At 40.2% G+C, this 20,927-nt stretch overlaps 1 protein-coding gene across 1 annotated transcript in view; it reads left to right on the top strand.

Annotated features, from left to right (window-relative positions):
* Positions 1-20,927, top strand: part of IFFO2 (intermediate filament family orphan 2) — a 57,079-nt gene that overhangs the window by 15,774 nt on the left and 20,378 nt on the right. Inside the window, exon 2 of the mRNA XM_019500048.2 lies at positions 20,683-20,743. Within this exon, the coding sequence (XP_019355593.2) occupies positions 20,683-20,743 (61 nt within the window). The remainder of the gene's footprint in view (positions 1-20,682; positions 20,744-20,927) is intronic.

The raw sequence follows: 20,927 nt of genomic DNA, 5'->3' as shown, positions 1-20,927 counted from the left end.
TAGAAAGAAAACCCATGTCACAAAGGTTGGTTGTGTTTCCTGACAGTTTGTACTACAGTAGTCTCCTCGTGGTTTAGATCTCTTCTGTAACCATTGTCTCTTGATCCTCCCGACTTCCCCGCAAGGTACCATTTATTTTGTAAGCGCCCTTTTCAGTAATCAGTGCTGATTTGTTTTTAATGCGTTCTATGCTATATCGCAAAGTTTGGGCCAACCAAGAATTGCATACAGAATTATACTGCTTTGCCACAATAGGTACTCTTGATTTTTATATATCGATATAGGTTTCAAATCCTTTTTAGTTATATACAGTTTTCTGTCTTCCTCCCAACCCAGAATTGCAATTACTTTACCAGTCGTTCATGAGTTTCTTTCATTCCTGTGGACAAAAGAGATTCAGTGAAAAACAGAATGACTCTGAAAGATGATAAATGGTTGAGGAGGGTACGATTCAGACCTTTATTACTCTCCAAAAAGTATTAGGATTCGAAACCGATTCCCTGGCCAGACGCTACTGCTGACATCTGGTAGCTGCCATTGTGTTCCTGGGATCTGATTGCATACTGGAATGTAATATGACTCAAAAATTGTGGTTTTGTAGAAATTATGCAACAGAAGCAAATCCCTTCCCAAGGTGACGTACGCGTTGATTGGCAGCACCCTTTTATTGACTAGTTAGTTTGACAAATAGACAAGTCTCTCCAACATCACTCCTTTCAAGTAGATATTTGGATAGCTAATGTTCTGTAAACACAATGACTTTTATCACAGTGGTTTTTCTGCATTGGCTGGTGGAAAAAAACATAAGCTCCTAGACTGATTTGCTATTCTTTACAAAGTTTGAATCCCCAAACAACACTGCAGCTAAAAAATGCTGAGAGAGCCTGGAAATGTCCAAATGTATTTGTTAAACTACTGGTTGTGTATCTACGTATTCTGAGGTTGCCCGGTCACAACTGATATAGGGTTTTACTATTAACTTCCAAATACAAGAGCAGACAAGGTTCTTTGGGTAAATCTGATACCTTTTATATAAAACCAACTAAAATAGCTGGAAAAATTCTTCTTTGCAAGCTTTTGGGTACAAATACCCTTCGTCGGACCGAGGAAGCATCTGCAGTTGCAACTCTTCCTCAGCCTGACAAAGGGTATTTGTACTTGAAAGCTTGCAAAGAAGAATTTTTCCAACTATTTTGAGTTGGTCTAATAAAAGATATCATATTTACCTGAAGAACCTTGTCTGCCTATGTCCTTGGACCAACACGGCTACAACCTACACCCCTTCTACATACGAGGCACTCGATTGCAGATGAGTTAAGGAACTGAATCATTAGAGCGGTAATTCACATGACGCTTTCATCCAAGCAATGGAGAAACCTTAGTAAATAGAATAAAGCAGATACTATCTGAACTACCAGGTGGCACAAAAAAATAAAGATGCTTGGAGTAGTGGTTGGTTATTTGTATGCAAAGCATTGCAAGACCTTGTAGAAACAGTTTGTAATGCAGCTTATTCTAATATAACAGGGCTTGGGTATGTTTAACGTCTTTTCTGGATCTCCTGTCCACGATCTCTGTATGTTGGGGTTAACTGTCACATATACAGTGACCCTTACAACTCTCACTGCAGTGGGGGTAGTTTGAGTTGCAGGTAAATGTATCCTCGTTAAGAGGACTGCATTTCTTAATAGCAGTTCCCCCTCTGCATCCCTCTGTCCCCCTTTCCTCAATGGCCTATAACCTCCTTAACTACAGCCTTTCATCCTGCACAACCTCATCTTATTTTGTCACATCTTAACATAAAAACTGATCTGGAAGGTATAGGTGATCTTCCCATCATTGCCTTGGTCTACCCTGAAGTCTGCTACCCTCCACCTCAGCTTCCAAAATCTGCCTTATGTTCTTTCACTCACTGGTTCTTGCGATTATGCTTTGCCCATTTTATTCTCTACCCTCTTATCTTGCTCAAGATATCAGGTGTCTGTAAAGGTCCACAAGCTCTTGATTGTCATTTTCTCCATATTCTAGTACTGCACCAAATATTTTCCTTCGCACTTTAAAACATTTTGCAGCCTTTTTTCCATTTGCCTTTGTCAAGAGTCCAGGATTCAATCTGTATAGAAGGAAAAGTAGAACAGTTGTAGAACTATAAAGCTGTATTTTAAGGTTTTATGAGAGTTTTCCTTGATGCTATCACTTTATCCAGGGTCAACAAGCATATATTAGCACTGTAGATTCTTGCCTTAATTTCTTCAGTTCTTCTAGTAGAGACGTTTTGTAGATGTTCACATCATAGGTGGCATGTTTTTAATTTTAGGTACAAAGGTATGACTTGAACTGCAAAAGTTCATCCAATTTTTCACATCTTAGTAGTGCATCTGTTAGAAGTAGATTTGTGCCCAGAGGTGGGACTTGGAAGGTAAGTAGTATGCTTCTGCTGCCCAACTTATTCCTATTCAGGGCTTCAGGCTCTGGGGCTGTCAGGTTACCACCTGTCATCCAGTATTAAAAGAAGCAAACTTCTTTAATAACAAATTAATCTAAGATTCAGAGATTTCTTCAATGTTCTTTAGTAAATCTTGCCACTGAAACTGGGCACGTCAGTGTTCATGAATATAAATTCCCAGTTTTAAGTATTTCAGCAAATGTGCTGAAATGTTTGCTGCATTCTCTCCAGCCCATATTTTTCCAGTAATAACGTGAGTGCTGGAGATGAGCTGTCAAAGTGAATCACATGGCATTACCAGGGCACTATGATCATCTGCAGGACAGACTCATCAAGCAGTGTTCCCTTGCCTCTGCTCCACCTCTGAAAGCTTGTGTCCAATGACCTCTTCAGTGTAGGAGGTCTTAATTTAAAATTCTCACGCGTTGCTGCTTACCAGCAGATTATTTCCATATGTTGGATTCTCCAAGGCATTTTAGATGCTGAGTATTAGTTTATACAAATAGTAACTGAAAAATAATTTAGAAGTACTGGGATTGGGATTGGATTGGAAACTGGCTGAGGAACATAGTTGCTGTTCCAAAATGCTGTTTTTTTTTGTTTTTTTTTCTACCCTGCTTGCAAATACAGGATATTTGTGCAGTCCTTTATGGTATCACTCAAAATACTGTGATTGCATCTGATAATGAACCCTGTATTAGAGGAGAGTTATTTTGATAGTTTGTCTTACTTGCTCAGATTGAACTGTTTTTCTTTCCCAGTGAGTGAACCTGAACTAGAGTAACATAAAGGTTTATAATAATATCGTTTACGTGACTGCAGGGCCTTTGGGGCCATTAAAACTATGTCTTGGCAAATGTACTGTCTTGGTAAATGTACTGCTTCACCGTTTTGCTCAAAAGGACGAGAGTAAAACTGACACTTCACCCTTTTGCAGGAGTTGTGACTTTATAAAAAGATCAAGACGCTTTTACTGGACGCTAGTGCTGGGTTTATTACTTAGCCCCGTATTTAAATATGGGGGCATCTGTCAGCCAACATTTGAGACTTTCCCGTTGGAAGTAAATCAAGAATCGACAAGCTAGTCCACTGAATTAACATCAGTCCTATATCTGCAGTGGCTGAACCTAACATTTCAGGACCAAAGTCCTGGAAACTATCTTGCTTATAGGCACACTGTTCTTTCAACCTACTGAAATATTTAAAAAATGTAGTGAGCTGATGGACAAGCAATAAAATGTGTTTGTGCATTATACAGTAAGCAGCTGGATTAGTGGCAAAGTTGAGGGATGTTTGTGTTGCTTACTCAAGGAAGTGCTCCATACACAAGAGTTCACTACTTTAATAGTTAACTATTACCCCGGAGCTCTTTGTTGCATCTTAATCTTATGCTTCTCAGATTACCAAGACAATTGCCTGTTTCAAAGGAAGCCAAAAAGGTGCGTTTCATTTCCAGTGAAAACGGCTGCATTTCTACAGAAATGTAAAATATATCTTTGTCCTGGCTGTTTTATAAGCCCTGCTTATAATTGTTTTATGAAAGCTTTGGAGCAGACGGAAGTCTTTCCTGTACGTTACCCTGATTTTTATTATTTTTTTTTTTTTTATGTGGGCATACAGTATTTGGAATAATCAATTTACACAATTTCCTACTGATTTTTATAGGCATAAATCCTACCAATTTATAACTAGATCATTTGGGTTAGAACTAACAAGTTGGGGTGGATTGACTAAGCTGAAATGGGTACTCTTAGACTTCCTGGTTTGCCAGTTTAGGGGTAGGATAACTCTGGTTATTACGAGAAGCATGATTTATCCTGCTGGTATTGAGGATCCAAGCTTTCTTCCTACTGTGGTTTTTTAAAATGCCTTCAGTTTCCTGCTGGTCAGTAAGCTTGGAGTACTGAATTTTGTTCAGGAGCAGCATGAGCCTCTATCTTGGACCGTTAATAGAAGCTGCAGCGTGGGAAGCATCCATAGCAAGTGGTGAAACAAATCTACGAGTACTTTTCCTCCCGCTGAAAATCCATCTACTTGTCTTTCCTTATATTCACCTACTTGTGCTTAAAGTGGAGGGAGCTAATGTGATAGGATGAGCATGAAACCCCTCCTAGGAGTACTTGACATCAGTTTCTACTTGATGGTATTGTATCAATTTATATCTAGCTACAACAGAAAGTGGTAATTAGGTGGAAATCTAATGGAATCATTGCATTGTTGTCGGTTTGCTTGTTTGTTTCCAGAATCCTATTACTGCTCAAATAACAGCTTCCAATTTAGTCTTTTTTTCAATCAAAACTTTACATGCTTTCCACTCATACATGGCATGAGGTCTTGCATTTGCTACGTTAGTTTAGCTGACTTGTTTTCTCACTTAGCAAGTTGAGAAATTTGGAAGCGGCAGGAAGTTGTAATGCAGGAAAATCTAGTAGAGGCACAATGTCCGGATACTGAGTGTGCAGTCCCACATTGAAGTCCAAACTGTCTGGGATATCTTAAACCATCCCCAAATAAGTGCAGTTTGAATTTGGAAAATAAACCAGAGGATAATTGATTAACAAAATGGGTCTCTATAGTGTAGGGGATCCCTTTCCCCCCACATATTGCAAATAACAGAACTGACTGCAGTGTGCTACATCACCTAAAGCCTTTATAGACTTAGTTTGCTTTGTTGGCGCACACAAAGTCGTTTTGGGGGATTGTTATATCACCTTGATTTAGGGCCACCAGAAACAAATATTCTGGCTGCGAGAACAGGCCAAAAAGTATAATATGGCTTTAATATTAAAGGAGCAATTGGGAAACAAAAGAGTAATTTTGCACTGCTGTTTCTGTTGGCACTAAATCTGGTGCGTTTCATGCATTTTTCTATCAGAGGCTCAAAACTGAAATCCCAGCTGTAACAGAGGCCTTTGGAAAGTGAAATGTCTATTATGCATCTGAAAGGGTATAAGCAAAAAATTTCCAAGTGCTATATATCACCAGACTCTCTTTTTTTTTTTTTTTTAATTTGAATATAAGAATAACTTCTGTAAACTGTCTCTAGATTGCGAACTCTAAAAATCCACATGCAGCCTCAGTGCAGAGGGCTTCTCCATCTCTCCTTTATTTTTTTTTTCCTTGAGTCTACCTAGTTTCAAGTCACACACTTGCCATATTAGTTGGGTATTGGCTTTCCTAGGTGCAGCTGATGGTGGATAGCAAGCCAGTGTAGTGCTACAAATGAGGCAAATTTTAGTCCAATGTAGTGAATTATTTCTACTTGTACTCTTAGCGTCAGGAGTGGTTATGGCCTTAAAAACACCCCTCTGCCCCTAACAAACCCCACAACCTTAGGTTTGGAATCGCATCTTTTCACAAGCAAGTAAAACCATTTATAGCTTTATGGTATGGTACAGGTGAGCAAATTTTGCTCCTAAGTTAATAACATTAATTTTCTCAAGCTGATGCTACATATTCAACAGGAGAAGATTCTGATGCAGGGAAGTGAAATGAAAAACAGACAAACCTGGTCAGTAGTTTTATATAAAAAAAATGTAGCCCTATCAAAACCAAACTTGCTGTGGGTTTTTAAAAAAATCTGTTTCTTTATTCTCTGCTTTCTAGCTGAGAGGAGTTTGTAGCATTTTTGGGATGCTTTAAAAAAAAAAAAAAAAGGCCCTTCGTAATTCAGTAACAGCAACGATAACTAATTGGTAGGCCTATGCAAAGTGGCTAGTATTCACTTCAGATTCAGGGGACAGCGATTTGATTTGGTGATTCGAATCACTGTCCCGAATCGATTCGGCCAAATCAGGCTGGCTCATCCCTTCATCTTAATCTTTTCTGAAGATTCAGAGAGCTTTGAATTGATTCAGACCTCTTTATTGGTCTCCTGATTCTATTCGGATTTGGAGATTCGGCCCACGAATCAGGCCGAATCGCCTCCAAATCGAATCAGCACCCAAAGCTTCGCATGGCCCTGCTAATTGGTATATGGAAGGAATTGGATAAATAGGCACAATGGAATCCCACTAAACCAAAGATGTGCTTGGGATGGATAGGCTGGATACATCATCAGGCTGACTTCAGCATGGAAAGTATGTGTGAAATTTATCATGTGCTTAAATCTTTATGCATGTCAGGTTGAGCAAATAAAAGAATGCCTCCATGTAGTCAAATGCGTTTCCATTCCTCTTCTGTATTTGGGTAATCTACAGTTCCACCCCAGCTACGAGGGATGGGAGGCTTTTCTCTCTACTTCCGAAGATTTCCCACAGTGGCACCCCTGAAGAAAGTAGGGAGTTGGGGTGTTAATACAGCTTTCATGGGAACTGTCCAGAAGAAAGAGTGCCAGTAAGCCAGCTGCATTTTGGATCAGAAAATGGCGTTGGACACGAGAATGTTTGGCAAGTGTTGTGTCTTTCCATGGTGGAAATTAAAAGCTTCAAAAGCTGCCACAAGGGGAATTGCCATTTTCCAGAAACAGACCTTTCCCAGTGCATGTGATAAGGGTCTTGAACCCTCAGATCCATCCTCTTTCTCAGACGATTAAATGAGACGGCTGACACTTGGATTGCCTGGAGCCCAAGAAGCATCCACAACGAGCGGCTTTGAATACTCCATATTTAGGAAAGTAACATTCTGTCCTTCAAGAAAGCAACAGCCCGAATAAGCCAGGGTTATAATTTGGGGGTTTCTTCAGTGGCTTGTCAAGCATGCTGCCTTACTGCCATATAAGCACATATGTTACGATAAAATATTTAGATGGAAGAAATCTTATACCATGGGCGGGCAGACACCTTCCCCCTTCCCACCCAAAGTGAGAACTGCTCTCACATTAATATTTTCATCACCTTGCCAAAACATATCAGGCTGCCAGTCTATCTCAAATCGGTGCCTGGGTGAAAACAGCATCAAATGCTTCTTGGTTAGATGTAATCGTATTCATGATGTAATCTTACTCACTTTGCCGTGTGAGAGCCAAATCCTATTCCTGGATTCAAATGTAAGAACCCTTATACAGTAAACAGTTTGGGTCTGTCTGTCTTTGAGGATGAAACGCTGCGCTACAATGATCTGGGATGGGTGGCATTTTGTTCTGTCTTCATATAACACTTTCCATGCTGGCATTCCTGGCCCATGACTTAAGACTGCTATGATACAAACTTCTGAGAGTACAATACTGCATGGGAATAAGGGGAGCAACTGTTAAGTGGGGGGACAGTCAGAAGTGACCCTGGGAGCACCATTGTTATAGGTTAATCTCTGAATTGATGTGTTTGGAGATTTTCAGCCTGAGCTATAGTCTCCTTCCAGCTTGAATGCACGCTGCAAAAAAGGCTGCTCGGACATGGCAATTGTGCTCCCAAAATAAAACCAAGTGTTTATGGTTACGCAAGTAGAAGCATGATGTTTATTCTATATAGTCTTCTCCCTTTAGAGAATGGGATGTGTTGTTGAATGGAGGCTCTGGTTATAATTAAACAGCTTCCCACCTCCCTTTCTTTTTCTTAGGGAATCCACTATCCAAGCTTGGGCCTATAGGTGACTAGGCTTTTTGGTGAGCTGCTGTGGTGGATAATGCTCCTGTCCCTCATGTCATTCATCCTTTAGCTTTGAAATATCTCTAGCCTACAACCAGAGGCCCACATTTTTTTTTTTAATCCGGACTTTTATCTATTCTTTTTGTATGAAGGGAAAAATCATGGATTTATTGCTATAGTCTGTTTTACTATTTTGTCAGAATATGCTTCTTACAGCCACAAAAATGAATTTGGACACAAATCTAATTGAAACCAGACTAGTATTAGAGAATACTTCGGGATTTTTTTTCTTTTAACAAAACCCCAGTTTAAAGTCCCATTCTTTTCCTGACTGTTCTTTCTCACAAGGCTCTCTTGTTAGCAGCTAAAATTGGGATAGCTACTTGTATAGCAGAAGTAGTAAGTTTATTTAGACATGAAAAGCAGGTAATTGCTAGCTGTGTGACTGAACAGGCTTTGTTTCCCTAGGTGCGGCAGTCGTAGCAAGGAAGCAATGAAAATGGAGTTTTAACAGTTGTAAAGAGTTTTAAATGTGTAATACATGTATAGCCTTAAATATTATATACAGTTCACAGTTGTTGGTTCAGGGCCTTCAAAAATACTTAATAGTAAATAAAGAGCAATGTAATATTTTTGTATTAGAGGGTGATGGGTGTTTGAAGCTTCAGGTTTAAAACTCAATACATTAAAACTTTCCACATTTGCACAATAGGAAATGCGTTAACATGAAGTTCTAGTATTCCTAATAATTTTAGCCTGGACTTCTCACGTGCAGGTTGTCAGTGGTACCAAGTTTTGTGCTAAAGAGGAAATTCAGCTTGATTGTTAACATGCAAACTATTTTATTACATTGGGAGGAGTGTTTGGGTATACAGTTGTAAAGTGTCTTGGCTTGCACGTAAGAAGAGGTGAAGGCAGAGGAAATGGCATAAGTTCAGATTTAACTTTATTAGTGAATGTCAAAAAGGGAATTTACATAGTTGAAGAGGTAGAAAGAAATATGGGGTGTGTTTACATGCGCATTTAAGCGAGCTTAAATTTAACGTGCATTAGTTAAATGCACGTTAAGTGGGTTTAGGCAGGCATCTATACATGTAGGTGTTAAAGCTCATTAATGCTGCGTGTGTGGATTGACTTGGGACTAAAGTTAGTGTAACAAGTCACACTCACGGCGTTAATATAGTGTAAACTGATTTAGGAGTAAAGTTAGTCCCAAGTCACTCCACACATACAGCATTAATGCACTTCAACACTTTGACATGTGTTAATGCACTTTAACTATTTGCACCTAAATTTGATACCTGCACTTGTAGGTATCAAATTTAGGCACAAATAGCCTAAATTCACCATTTTTAATGTGCATTAAGGGCGCACATGTGTAAATGTGCATCCTTAATACGCATTAACTTAGGCTAATGCATATCAAAGCGTCATGTGTAGATGTGCCCGTAGAGACCTGGATAGGGGTGGCTACGTAGTAGAGGCTTGGAAGGGGGAGGACACAACTAAATTACATAGTAAGGATGTAGCCTACTTGGCCCAGGGGTGACTTGGGGTAGGGCAACTGGGGGCAGGATGCTTACAAAGGAGGGGGTGAGGGAGAGTCCAGGTCTAAGAGTTCACAGTCAGTTGGAGGGGGGCGTTCAGACATTTCCCTCTGGATCACCTTATCAGTGCCAACTTTATCAGCCTAGGTGTCCTGCATTTTATCATAGTCCTTGTTCTTGGTGACAAACTGGGTGGTATCTTATCAGCTGGGCTATACACTTGTATCTTGCATTGCAAGAAACAGGGTTGTGTTCCTGTGAACTCCATAATAGTCTAGCTGTGGGAGGAAACTTGGTGTGCTTTTAATCCTGTACGAGACCTAAATAAATGCAGGTGCTTTGTAAATAAAATGCTAAAAAGGCATGATGAAACTGGAGAAAAACTTTTAAAATAAAAGTCTAGCTCCTCAAAAACTATTCTTCTTTCCGCAGGTCTTAGTTTCACTAGTATAGCACTACTACACTTCAGCGAACCGATGCCAAAGCCTTTCATATAACACTTGATCAAAAAACCCCCAAACTGCAAATAGACTTCTATTGCATGATCTGGTCCACACAAAAACAAGGGTGTTTGTCTCTTCCTTCCTTCCTTTCTTTCTTTTGTTTGGCTTGTCACTGATTATAAAGCGTGTGTGTGTGTTCCACTGTGTTTAAAATAAAACTATTTACCCCCATGTCCTTCTAGTTAGAGCTGAGATGGTTTCTATCTGTAGAACAAATGTATTTGAGAAGTGCACAGATGGCTGGTTGAGCTCTTGGTTTTAAGCCTCTTCTGATAAATAGCAAAGGTGTTCAGAGAGGCAAGTAGTAGATGCAGCATATGGTATATGGAGAGATTGTATTGAAACTTTCTTTTGTAATAATAAATACAGCCTAGTAATATACCTGGAGAGGCTGTGTGCTCATTCCCGTGGGATAATTAAGAGGAAGCATTCTCTGTGGGTCTGTTATAAACAATGGAGAAAAGAAGTCTTCCTCAAATGAGACTTTACTCTAAGCCCGTTGGTACTTTAGGTATTTACAGTTATGATCTGAACACAAGTTGACTGAAAATCCATGAACCAAGCAGTTGCTAGGGCATGAAACTAGATCTGCAAGTTTGGTTTTATTTTGCTAAAACTGGAGGTCAGCAACATGGCGCTTGATAGATTCATCAGAATAATACCTTGCTACTCTGTCCTTTGCTCAGTGAAAGGAAGGAAGGCTGACTTCATGACCTTCATTCAAGATAGCACTATTGTTGTAAAGTAAGTTGCTAATGCAGTGTCATCTCCTGCTGTAAGAATCTAGCATAGACATTTGCGGTAAAGAACTTGTTGGGAATTTGATATTTTCAGCCCATGTTTTCTCAGCTCAGTTTGCTACAGAGCTGAATATGTGTTGTCATATTTCAGTTCAAATGTCCATGTTAAATGTTCACAGTAAAACCCCTTAATGGGAAGGTCTCTTTGCTGCTTTTACTTCAATAAACTGGCAAAAATATTGCTGACACCACACAGCAGGCTTGTCCACGTTGTGCTTTCAAGCAACTACCATTGTTCAAAGGCTTGCAGGCCAGTGTAGGCTGAGCACAGGTCTGGAATTAGGGCTCTTTTGTGATGGCAGATGACACTGATGAAGTTAGGATAGATAGGAGGGTCATATACGTCTGAACCTAGGCTGTGCATTGAGCTGTGAAGTACAGTACCTTTGGCCAAGCATCACTTCCTGTGTGCAGGGATTCAGTTAGTAAAAATGCATCTGTACAGCCAGTGGATCTCAATACAGTCAATGTACAGAGAAGACAATGGATACTTAAGTTCTCTTTTTTTCTCTGAAATACATATCGTGTAAGTTTTTACTATTTCTGATTTGCCATTCGAATACATGCAAACCGCCCACCTGAAAATAATTTTTCCCAATCTCCTTCCCACTCGAGTTCTTCAGGCACACCTCTCGAACATGTGCTATGCAAATATTCCTGACTTTGCTTTCAAACACCTTGCAGCAGGTATTTCACAACAGTTACTTTGCTATTGCTGGTTCCTTTAATTCGTAATCTTTGAGCATTTGTGTTCCTAAAGCACCATCTCCTGGAAGCTTCTAACTGAATGAGCCTCCATTCTCACTTGACTTGCTGTCTAGTTCTACCGTCCACGACTGGAAGAAAGGTTGAAAAATACTCCAGGTATCTCCTAAAAGTGCAGAAATGAGAAGGCCAATAAGAAGAACGCCTACCTCTTTTTAAACACCCCAACTTTTTGGTACCTGTCCTAATGATTTTGAACATTTTGAGATTGGCAAGATTAGTGCAGAACTTTATACAGTAAAATTGCTAAAGATTTGACTTGCAAGGGCTCACAGCAGTTCTCTAGTTTAATGCATTCAAATCAAGACCAGATGATAACTGAAACTGAGAAATGTCCTATTTAGTACATAGAAAGCACCCACCAACACTGATAATGTTTCCATATGCAGCAAGACATTTTCTTTATGTATTTGTGTAACAGAGAAAGTATATGGGCTTCCCCTGTGTTTTGAATTGCTTTGTCAATCTGATTTGCTATAACTGCTCAATTTTTTGTCTGGGGAGTGTAAAGGCACTGTTTGGCACTGCTTGTCCAAACCGATTGTGAACTAGCAAAACTATCCTAAAGGAAAAGCACAGGGACTATTATTGGTGAACTTGGGAATGGGGGAGCAGGGACTGAAATGGTTCCTGAACCAACACAGAGGGTTTTTTGTTTTGTTTTTGTTTTTTTTTTTTACATGGGAAGCAACTGTAAAATCACTGTCTGGATTTGCATCAAGCCATATATGCTGACCTTTAGGTCTGAGGATACAAATTAAGCTGTATGGATACAGAACCTGAACAACTCTCGGGAATACTGGTCATGTTAGTCTGGTGTTTTGGAAAGTTGTTGCTGGGCTGGCTGGCTTGTTGGCCAAGTGATTTTTGGGACTTGGATAAAGGAGGCTCTTACAGCTTTGCTGCAAGCTGCAGTTTTAACTTTTTATTCTGCTGCAGTACTAGCACCAGGGTTGAATAGATACAGACATTTGCTTTAAATGAATGCATTTTATGTGAAACAGATCAGTTAACATTTTAATTCTTGTTTCACTAAGAAGCCAAAGTGCCTGGGGCTCAAATGGTCTGTTCTTAGAATAAACTGTAAGAAACTATATAGCAGAATCTCATTAAGGTGCACTGTGGGTTTATTCACAAACCCAAACTGTTGTCTGACTTTGCATAACTTGCTCACTGTTTAAAGGCATGTGGAAGTTTCTTATCTAGAGGAATTTATCCGTTCAACAGGAGTTTTATAGCCAGGACGGCACCATGTTACAAGATTACTATTGCTATCTCTATTGAATAAGCCATAAAATATTTCATGGGTGTCTTTGTAAATAGCCTTCATTTTTGGCAAAATACATCTGATGCTGAATTATCCCTGACTGTCTGTACTGTTTGTTAACTTTTATAGTTAAGTGTGAATTAACAAAGTGCTTCCTAGTGACTGGAGTGGCACAGATGTTGCGGTATTCGGAACAGGTTCTTTCCCTAATTGGACAGAAAGCGTAGGTTCAATACTGGGGAAGACATCTGATAGATTGGCATGGCAATAGCATCCTGATTGAATAAATTTATACCCTTCTGTTCTAGAAACCTTGAGCATGAGACCTTCATCTCCTCAGCTTCCAAAACACATTCTCTCCCTCTTCCCATAAGCAGTGTCATTCCCTGTTTGAATTCATGAGACATGGTCTTTCTGAGACACAGCATTGGATTTTAATCTGGGTTCTTTGTATGGCTGCAAAAGTATGTGGCACCGCTAGGGCAAGAGTTGAGTTTGAAAGAACTGGTGCACCTGAAGAACTGCTTTACACATTAGTGGCGGCAGATATCATCTAAATGTTGGGAGGTTGGCTACGTGGGCAGGTTACTACAGACCTACAAAGAGATGGATGGTGAGATTACAATGAGTAATCTCAAACAATTACATTTGGTTGGGCTTGAACATGTTGAGCATCAAATCTTGTGCCAATGTTGGCGAATGCCGAGGCATGCCCTGCCACTTGGACTTCACCTAAATCTGAAACCACAAAAGAACAAGCAACACTTGCCACGCGGGAACGAGAGACCAAAACACGTGTCTCAAGCCGGCAACTGCATGCTGATGTTGCCTTTTGGGAACACCCAAGATGTAATTGTTTGGGACTGGCACAGATAGCACTTTTTTTTTCCCCCATCTCTTGCCTTTGTAGGTGGGGCACATAAGAGCATGCATCTCAACTGCTTCACATCTAAAGGATGAGTCTTACTTAGGCGTGCCTCGCATGCCAGAATGAAACATTGATGTCATCTCCTCTGATTCGTTGTCTCCTGTCTCTTCTTGTACGCTTCCTGTCTCCCAAAAATGACATGGACACTTAACATTTTTTTGTTGACATGTTTGGGCATCTGGGATCTTTTTTACGTTCAGGCTTTTGCATGCTGGTACGGTTGAGGGTTAGCCCTTTTTGTTCCATGATGTGACCCTGTGGGCTTGTGAAGAGATCCTAGGTTTTCCTGTGATCCCAATGCACTGCGACAGTGAGGCAGCCTGTCGGGAAAGGAGTTCAGGCAAAGCTTAGGTTGGTAGCTGAGAGACGGGACGACCGCAGAAAACTTGAGCCGTTCCATTCAAAGGGTTCAGCATCCCACTACTGGTTTTCTTAGCTATTATTTGTTGATGGTGGTTTTTTAAAATATCCAGGGAAACTGTATTTTCCAAACGAAAAATAAAATTAGCATTTAAAGAGAGAAGAAAAATACTTCATTTACCCTTTTTTAGGAAGGGTCTTCTTCAGTGTGGGAGCTGATAATTAATTAGCCAGACATTATGGAAAGTTCCCTGTTTTCTTTGGAGTTGGTCGTCTTAGCATTGGTGATAACTTTATGTATTGTTTCATTTCCTTTTCAAAGGAAAAAGAGTGTGCACTGTGACTCAGCCATACCGCAAAACCTGTAAGTAGTGTTAATCCTTGCAGGCTACTCAGTATCATTTAGTGTTTTGTTAGCTTAACGTCTTGTACTTCACCCATAGAAAAGGGGGGGGGGGGAGGAAAGCCAACATCCTCATTTTTCTCCTGAGTTATGTAAGAGCCTCACTCTTAATTCTTGATTGCCAGGGAAGAGTGGGAGCTTGAAGCTGCGGTGACTGAATACATTTAGAATGTAATTGTCGCATCTGGAGAAGGGGAAAGGATCCTTATTTTTTATCTCGACTGCCCATTTATATTCTCATACATAGAATATGAGCCTGTGCACCTAGCTGGTAGTCATCCTGTCCTTGGTAGGGAGAAAGGGTCAAAATTGCCCTGTTCTGAATTTTATTTAAAAACTGAATGAAATAAATTGAATAAAAATAAAACCAAAGTCATCTAAAAATTTTGATTAAAAAATTTATTTTAAGCTCTGTCTGGGTTGACATTGGCTCCTGCTTTGGTTTGTATATCCTGGTGGTTTTTGGCTCTGCAGCTCTGAAACAGTGACTTTGCAGCTGGAAATCTTAGCAATTGATGTGTGCGAGCCAGAAAAAATTTATATTGGAGGCTTGCCGAAGCAGCTGTCCCGTTGATATCCTGCAGCACAAATGTGAGGACTGCTGTTTTTCAGGCTATAGTCTGTACAGTCATTTCCCTTCTGTGCATTCTTGTCCCAATAATTCCCGTCGCCTCTGCTGTTTCTCCTTCAGAGCAGCAAACGTCACTGCCCCAATGGGCAGAGCTGATCTGCTTTCCCACTGTGCTTGCCAGAAAGCTACATGTACACTTATGCTGCAGGGGTGATGCTGATTAAGCAAGCTGGCTTTCCTCTGTCTTTGGGAAGAAGAGCAACGACGTACGTGATCAAGAAACCCTCGAGAAACGTCTTCACAGCAGCGCCACTATGACATGCAGAGCTGATCGGGTTGCTTAGAAGCAGAGGATTTTTAAGGGCATCTGAAGCACGCACGGTGTGATTTAAGACTTGCAGACCAGTCATTCAGGGGGTGTAGGACAGGAATTAGCTAGAATAAAAGGTGGTGGGAATATTTAGCGTACCTTGCAATGAAACAGATGTGTGAATGGTAGTTAGCAGGTACCTAATGATATGCTGGCTATCTCTGCCTATTGCTGCCCTCCTAGGAATATATAGTAGCATCAATTGCCCAGGGCCCTTTTAAAGTACATGTGTTGCAGCAAATGCCATAACTGTATCAAACAATCTTTCTGTTATCTAATTTTGGTTGGTAGCATTAAAAGAGAATTTAATCTTCAGTTAAGTCAACCTCCTCCTTTCGCTCCCAAAAACGTCTCTTAAGGGTTGTGTAAGTGGTGGGGAAAATGAAGAGACTTTTCCTTTCCTTTTTTTGTTTTTTAAAGGTGTGTCTGTTCTGTGACTTTACTTCTTTTGCAGCCGTTACACGAAGCTAATCAGCCTGGGGGGTAGGGAAATACATTCTGAGGTTGAGAACCAAATTACTTTAATGCTCTGTGATTTATTATAGGGACCCTGATTTTTCATCAGTCTAATGCAATGTCTGGCGTATATTCAGAAAAAACTTTAAATGATCCGTCTGGCTTTACCATCCCCATGATTAAAAGCCCAGGTTCTGGGTCTCCTTTGAGATGGAGGTAACTTAGTCTCAGCATACCTTTTAACAGACTGTGGCTTTGCAACTCCCCCACTTATCTTGGGCTTCTATTTGAAGGAGGATCTCTCTCTGACCGGGATGCAAGGATAAGCATCCTACGCCAGTGGAACTCCATGGAGTAACAGAAGTTGGTTAATTATACCCCAAGGTCTGAGTAGACTCTGCAAGAGGTAGGGCTTTAGCCATTGCCCACTGGCTAAAGTACTGGGGTAGGAACATTTGCTTGCTTTTGCATGGCAGCCAGCAATTTATATATACACATGCATATAATATTCGCCAAAAACAGAGCCTTCTTGCAGGTCCGCATTCTGAATGGCTCGAAGACAAATAACACCGGTCTCTTCACCTGACTACCACTAGTACTCCCAATTATAACACTAAGAAATCTGGAAACGTGGTTGAGAAGCAACATGCTGCAATTTTTCCAATGCCTGCTCATCCTAATGTGCACCCACCACTGACAGACTACTGGCAGCTATGTGAAGAATGATTAAGGTCCATTTGACACACCCTTCGTATTAACAGAAGGGGCTCATCTCGCAGCCAGTGAATGTAATTTCCTGCTTAACAGGGAAGCCCAGAAGGTGATTACAAACAAAGTTTGAAAAGATCCACATCTGTCACATAGGAATGCACACGTGATTAGCGGCTGAAAAGCAAATGAGATATTGGAAGCAAAAACTAAAAATATTTATGGCAAATAAAAATGTCATGCTATACATTTTAGTCTGCTTGGCAGTAAATCTTTTGGCAGCAAAATTTCCATTTCAGTTGCTTATGGGATCGTTTACTGAATGCCCTCCTCCTAAGCATCTCTGCATTCACTCTTAGTTCACCGCTGCTGGCACTGCACTTGTGCTGTCACTACCCAGTGCTGCTCTTGCTGCTACTGCATTAAGATATGACACATTCAGGTGCTGTTGAGAATTGCAGCACAGCCACAGCTGCTTTGTTCTTCCCTGCTGAAATGATCCTATGGGCAATCAACCACATTCAGAAGGCAAATCCAGTGCAATCAGCATGAAGGTTTTAGGGCTCAGATGACTGAGAATTGTTCAGTGTGATGTAAATGGCCCGTAATCCAGCCACATCACCAGGATTCTTTGTGAAGTTGAAAATGATGGAATTCTACTTATTGGCAGATTTAACACTGCTGGTAAGGCTGTGAAACTGAGGAAACCGCTTTCTCCTTTCCCTGGAACATACTTCATAGACTTTTAATAGATTTCAGACGTTAGGGCTGGAAGGGATCTTGCAGGATCATTGGGTCCATATCCCTGCTCCAGCCAAAACTTATTCAGACTATATAAGCAGACAAGGTTCTTTGGGTAAATGTGATATCTGTTATTAGTCCAACTAAATAGTTGGAAAATTTGTTCTTTGCAAGCTTTTGGGTACAAACACCCTTCTTCAGGCAGAGGGAGCGTCAGAAGAAGGCTGTTTGTACTTGAAAGTTTGCAAAGAACAGTTTTTCCAATCTAATAAAAGATATTGTATTTGCCCAAACACCCTTCTTCAGGCAGAGGGAAAGCCAGAAGAAGGGTGCTTGTAGCCAAAAGCTTGCAAAGAACAATTTTTCCAGCGATTTAGTTGGTCTAATAAAAGATATCAGATTTACCCAAAGAACTTTATCTGCTTATGTCCTTAGACCAACACGGCTACAAACCTACACCTTCAGGCTGTAATATTTTTTTTTTTTTTTGCTTGGTTCTCAATATTGATGACTTGCAACTTCTAATTTAGCCGTAAGAATGTCAGAGTGCGAACAGCAATAATTTGCATGCCTTGTTATAATTAGACTCCAGGGGTGTTTTTAATCATTTGGTGGTCTGTATTTACTGGATTAGTGCAAACAAATGTCTTAATGGCAGCGATCAGTCATAGTTTGTAACTAGGTTTTCAGATTCCCAGGGATGCCAGGGGATTTGTGGAGTGAAATGTCTGAGCAGACTTTGTGACCTGCCGCATACCAAAGGTTTGCTTAACGGAAACTTACTGCTGAATGTTTAGCCGACTGAGTCAGCAGGCCCTAATTCCTTGTAACTGCTCCTGCCAGCATCCGAACTTCTGCTCGACTATAAAAAGAAGCTCGATTCTGAGAGAGATTCCCTTTATTGCCAGAGGAAGCCACTGTTTTGGTTTAGGGTCTCAATTTATTTTAATGAGCCTGGAGAGCATGAGAAGAAATCTTACACAGATAGAACATCTGATGTTAATAGGCTTGTGTGAATGAGTCTCCTATAGGGTGCATTCATTTAAGGGTAAACATGCTTTTATCAAGAAAAGTGATCGGCGCCAATCTTGTGCACATTAAAGTTCACAATGGAAAAAGTCTTGACTGCACCAGGCTGTCCAGAACTCACTTGAGTGATTTGATAACCCTTGCCCAAAAACTAGGGTTTTGTTTTTTGGGTTTTTTTTTTTTTTTCACTGCATAGGTTTTCTGCCTGTGTGAGAAACTGTCCCGCATCTCCATACACTAAACATGGTTGAATTATGAATTCATCTTGGGGATACATTTATTTTTTGCAATTTGTAATTGCCACGTATTGTGGTATACTGTGAGGCTATATGCCAGACTTCCTACACAGCTGGGCATTAAAAAATAATTAAATTGTACACTGGTATTGTCAGTATCCAGCCATGCACTACCAGGTCTGTTTAGGAAGATAAAGATTTTGTCCTGAAGGGCTTTCCTTGTAAAAAGACAGTTGTCTCTGGTTGATCAATGGAAAGAGACCACAGTAGTCTGTGTCTAGGTAACTAGAAGAACTGAGAGCTAAAGCTAATATACTGTTAGTGTCTGGGTTGCAATGGCTGCAAGATGAGCTTTAACAAATTGAGCAAAGCAATAGATGCATATTTCTGCAATTTTGGGGAGGAAGAAGGCAAGATTTTTGTTGCTAGATTGCCTAGTATTGACCTCAAGGTGGAGCAACGGTCCAGGGTTTATAAAATCTGAGATTTGTTTTCTTTCTCCTTCCTGACAATCAAAGAAATGCAGTTAATTTTTATTTTTTTTTTTATACCTGTTTCTTAGTAGGGAAAATCAGAATGCTTTGAAAGGACAGGAACGTAAGACAGATGAACGGCACTAACAAAAAAAAATACCTTTACAAAAATTCTGATCTGTTGAAGTAAAAATAGCATGCTTAAGTTACATTATAGACCTTGGAAAGTTATTAGCAGACATACAGGGGCTTCAAAATAACACTGTTTGCATCGAAAACGGAATAAAGGGGACTCTGGAAAAGCAGGGAGGAACATAAATGATCCTACAAAGCTGCCTAGTTGAGTTTATAGTTTTCTGATTTTTATGCTGTACATCTCATTCTGTACCATAGAGATTATATCTGGCCCTCTTTAATGCTCTAGAAAAATGAGGACTCTTCAAACAGCTTTTACACAGCTGATGGCATTGAGACCCCACAGTATAAATCTTTCCACCTCAGAGGCTCCTTGACATCCTTCCATCTTCTCTTCTTGCCTCTATTTTTGTTTAGCTGACTGTCTTTGCTTTCCATGGCTTGTGGCACTTCATAGCAGATCTCAAATGTGGGAAGTTGTTCCTGCTCTTGGGTTGGGTTGTGGTTTGAAAGGGCAACTCTAGAAATACTTGTTGAATTTCTTCATTTGCATATTTATACTTGGGGTCATTTATCTGAAATGGGCCTTATTCAAGAGCATTGGCATATATTTAAAATAGTGGCTGGTAAGAAAGTACTTCGAGCAGCTAAGCAATTTTTTGGGGGTATGAATCTGTTCCCATGGTCTCCGTATTTTTTCACATGCAGTAAATAATGACGTTTAGACCACTTTCCCCATCCTCTTGGGTAGACCAATAATGGATTACCAATTTCACTTGTTCCACGCCTGGGAAGCTGGGTTTTCAGTTACAAGAACACTATGGAATAGATGACATCTTTCATGAGAAGGCCCTTGCTTTGCTTTTTCACAAATACACTATATGAGCTTCTGCTTGGGCCTGGAACAAGAGAACTTCCCTAATGTTCTTATTGTACCTCTTTCACATGACAATGAAAGGGGCTGCATTGTTCATACGTAGAGCATACAAGGACACCCATGCAGGATATTTTACTCTGATATGACTGAAATAAACCCAGAGGCATTTGAAGATGCTTTCTTGCACGAGGTGTATAATTAGTCTGTGGAATTCAGCAGTCCAAATACAGAAGTGGTAAAATTACTGATTTGGATAGTTAGGAAGAGCTTCATCCTATTCCTGTTCCAGTGAAAGTGTCCTATTTTTATACAAGTCCAGATGCTATGTGCTAAGAATGGGAATGGTGTTGGCAGCAGTTAGATTAAATTTAGTTTGATTGGTTGAAAAAGGGTTGTGGGTTTTGTGCGCGTGCAAGGAACAGCCTGGACAGACCCTTTCACGTATAGTCCCTATAGAATCTTTTTGTAAGTGTTAAATCTTGTGATTGGAATTGAAATTTTTGGTAGTGTTTAATCCCTACCTGCAATTTATTTTCTTTCAGATGGGAGGAGGAGCTGGCAAAACGAATGAATCTGGAGTCTATGGTAGAAACCCTGCAAGAGGTAGGTTCTGAGTAGAATCTGGATTTTCTTAATTTTGGCATCCATCATCCCTCTGATTTCTCAGACTAAAGTATTTTGTGGTAGCCATTTTGTTTTCCCACCTTGTTAATCTGGTTACCAAATTGATATTTTTGGTTGGGATTTAATTAAATGTTGATACCAGCAGTCTCAAACCATTGCTGAA

This window comes from Alligator mississippiensis, chromosome 13 (assembly GCF_030867095.1).
Source record: "Alligator mississippiensis isolate rAllMis1 chromosome 13, rAllMis1, whole genome shotgun sequence".
NCBI classification, from domain to species: Eukaryota; Metazoa; Chordata; order Crocodylia; family Alligatoridae; genus Alligator; species Alligator mississippiensis.
The sequence above is the reverse complement of the archived record's forward strand: the minus strand, read 5'-3'. Positions and strand labels throughout refer to the sequence as shown.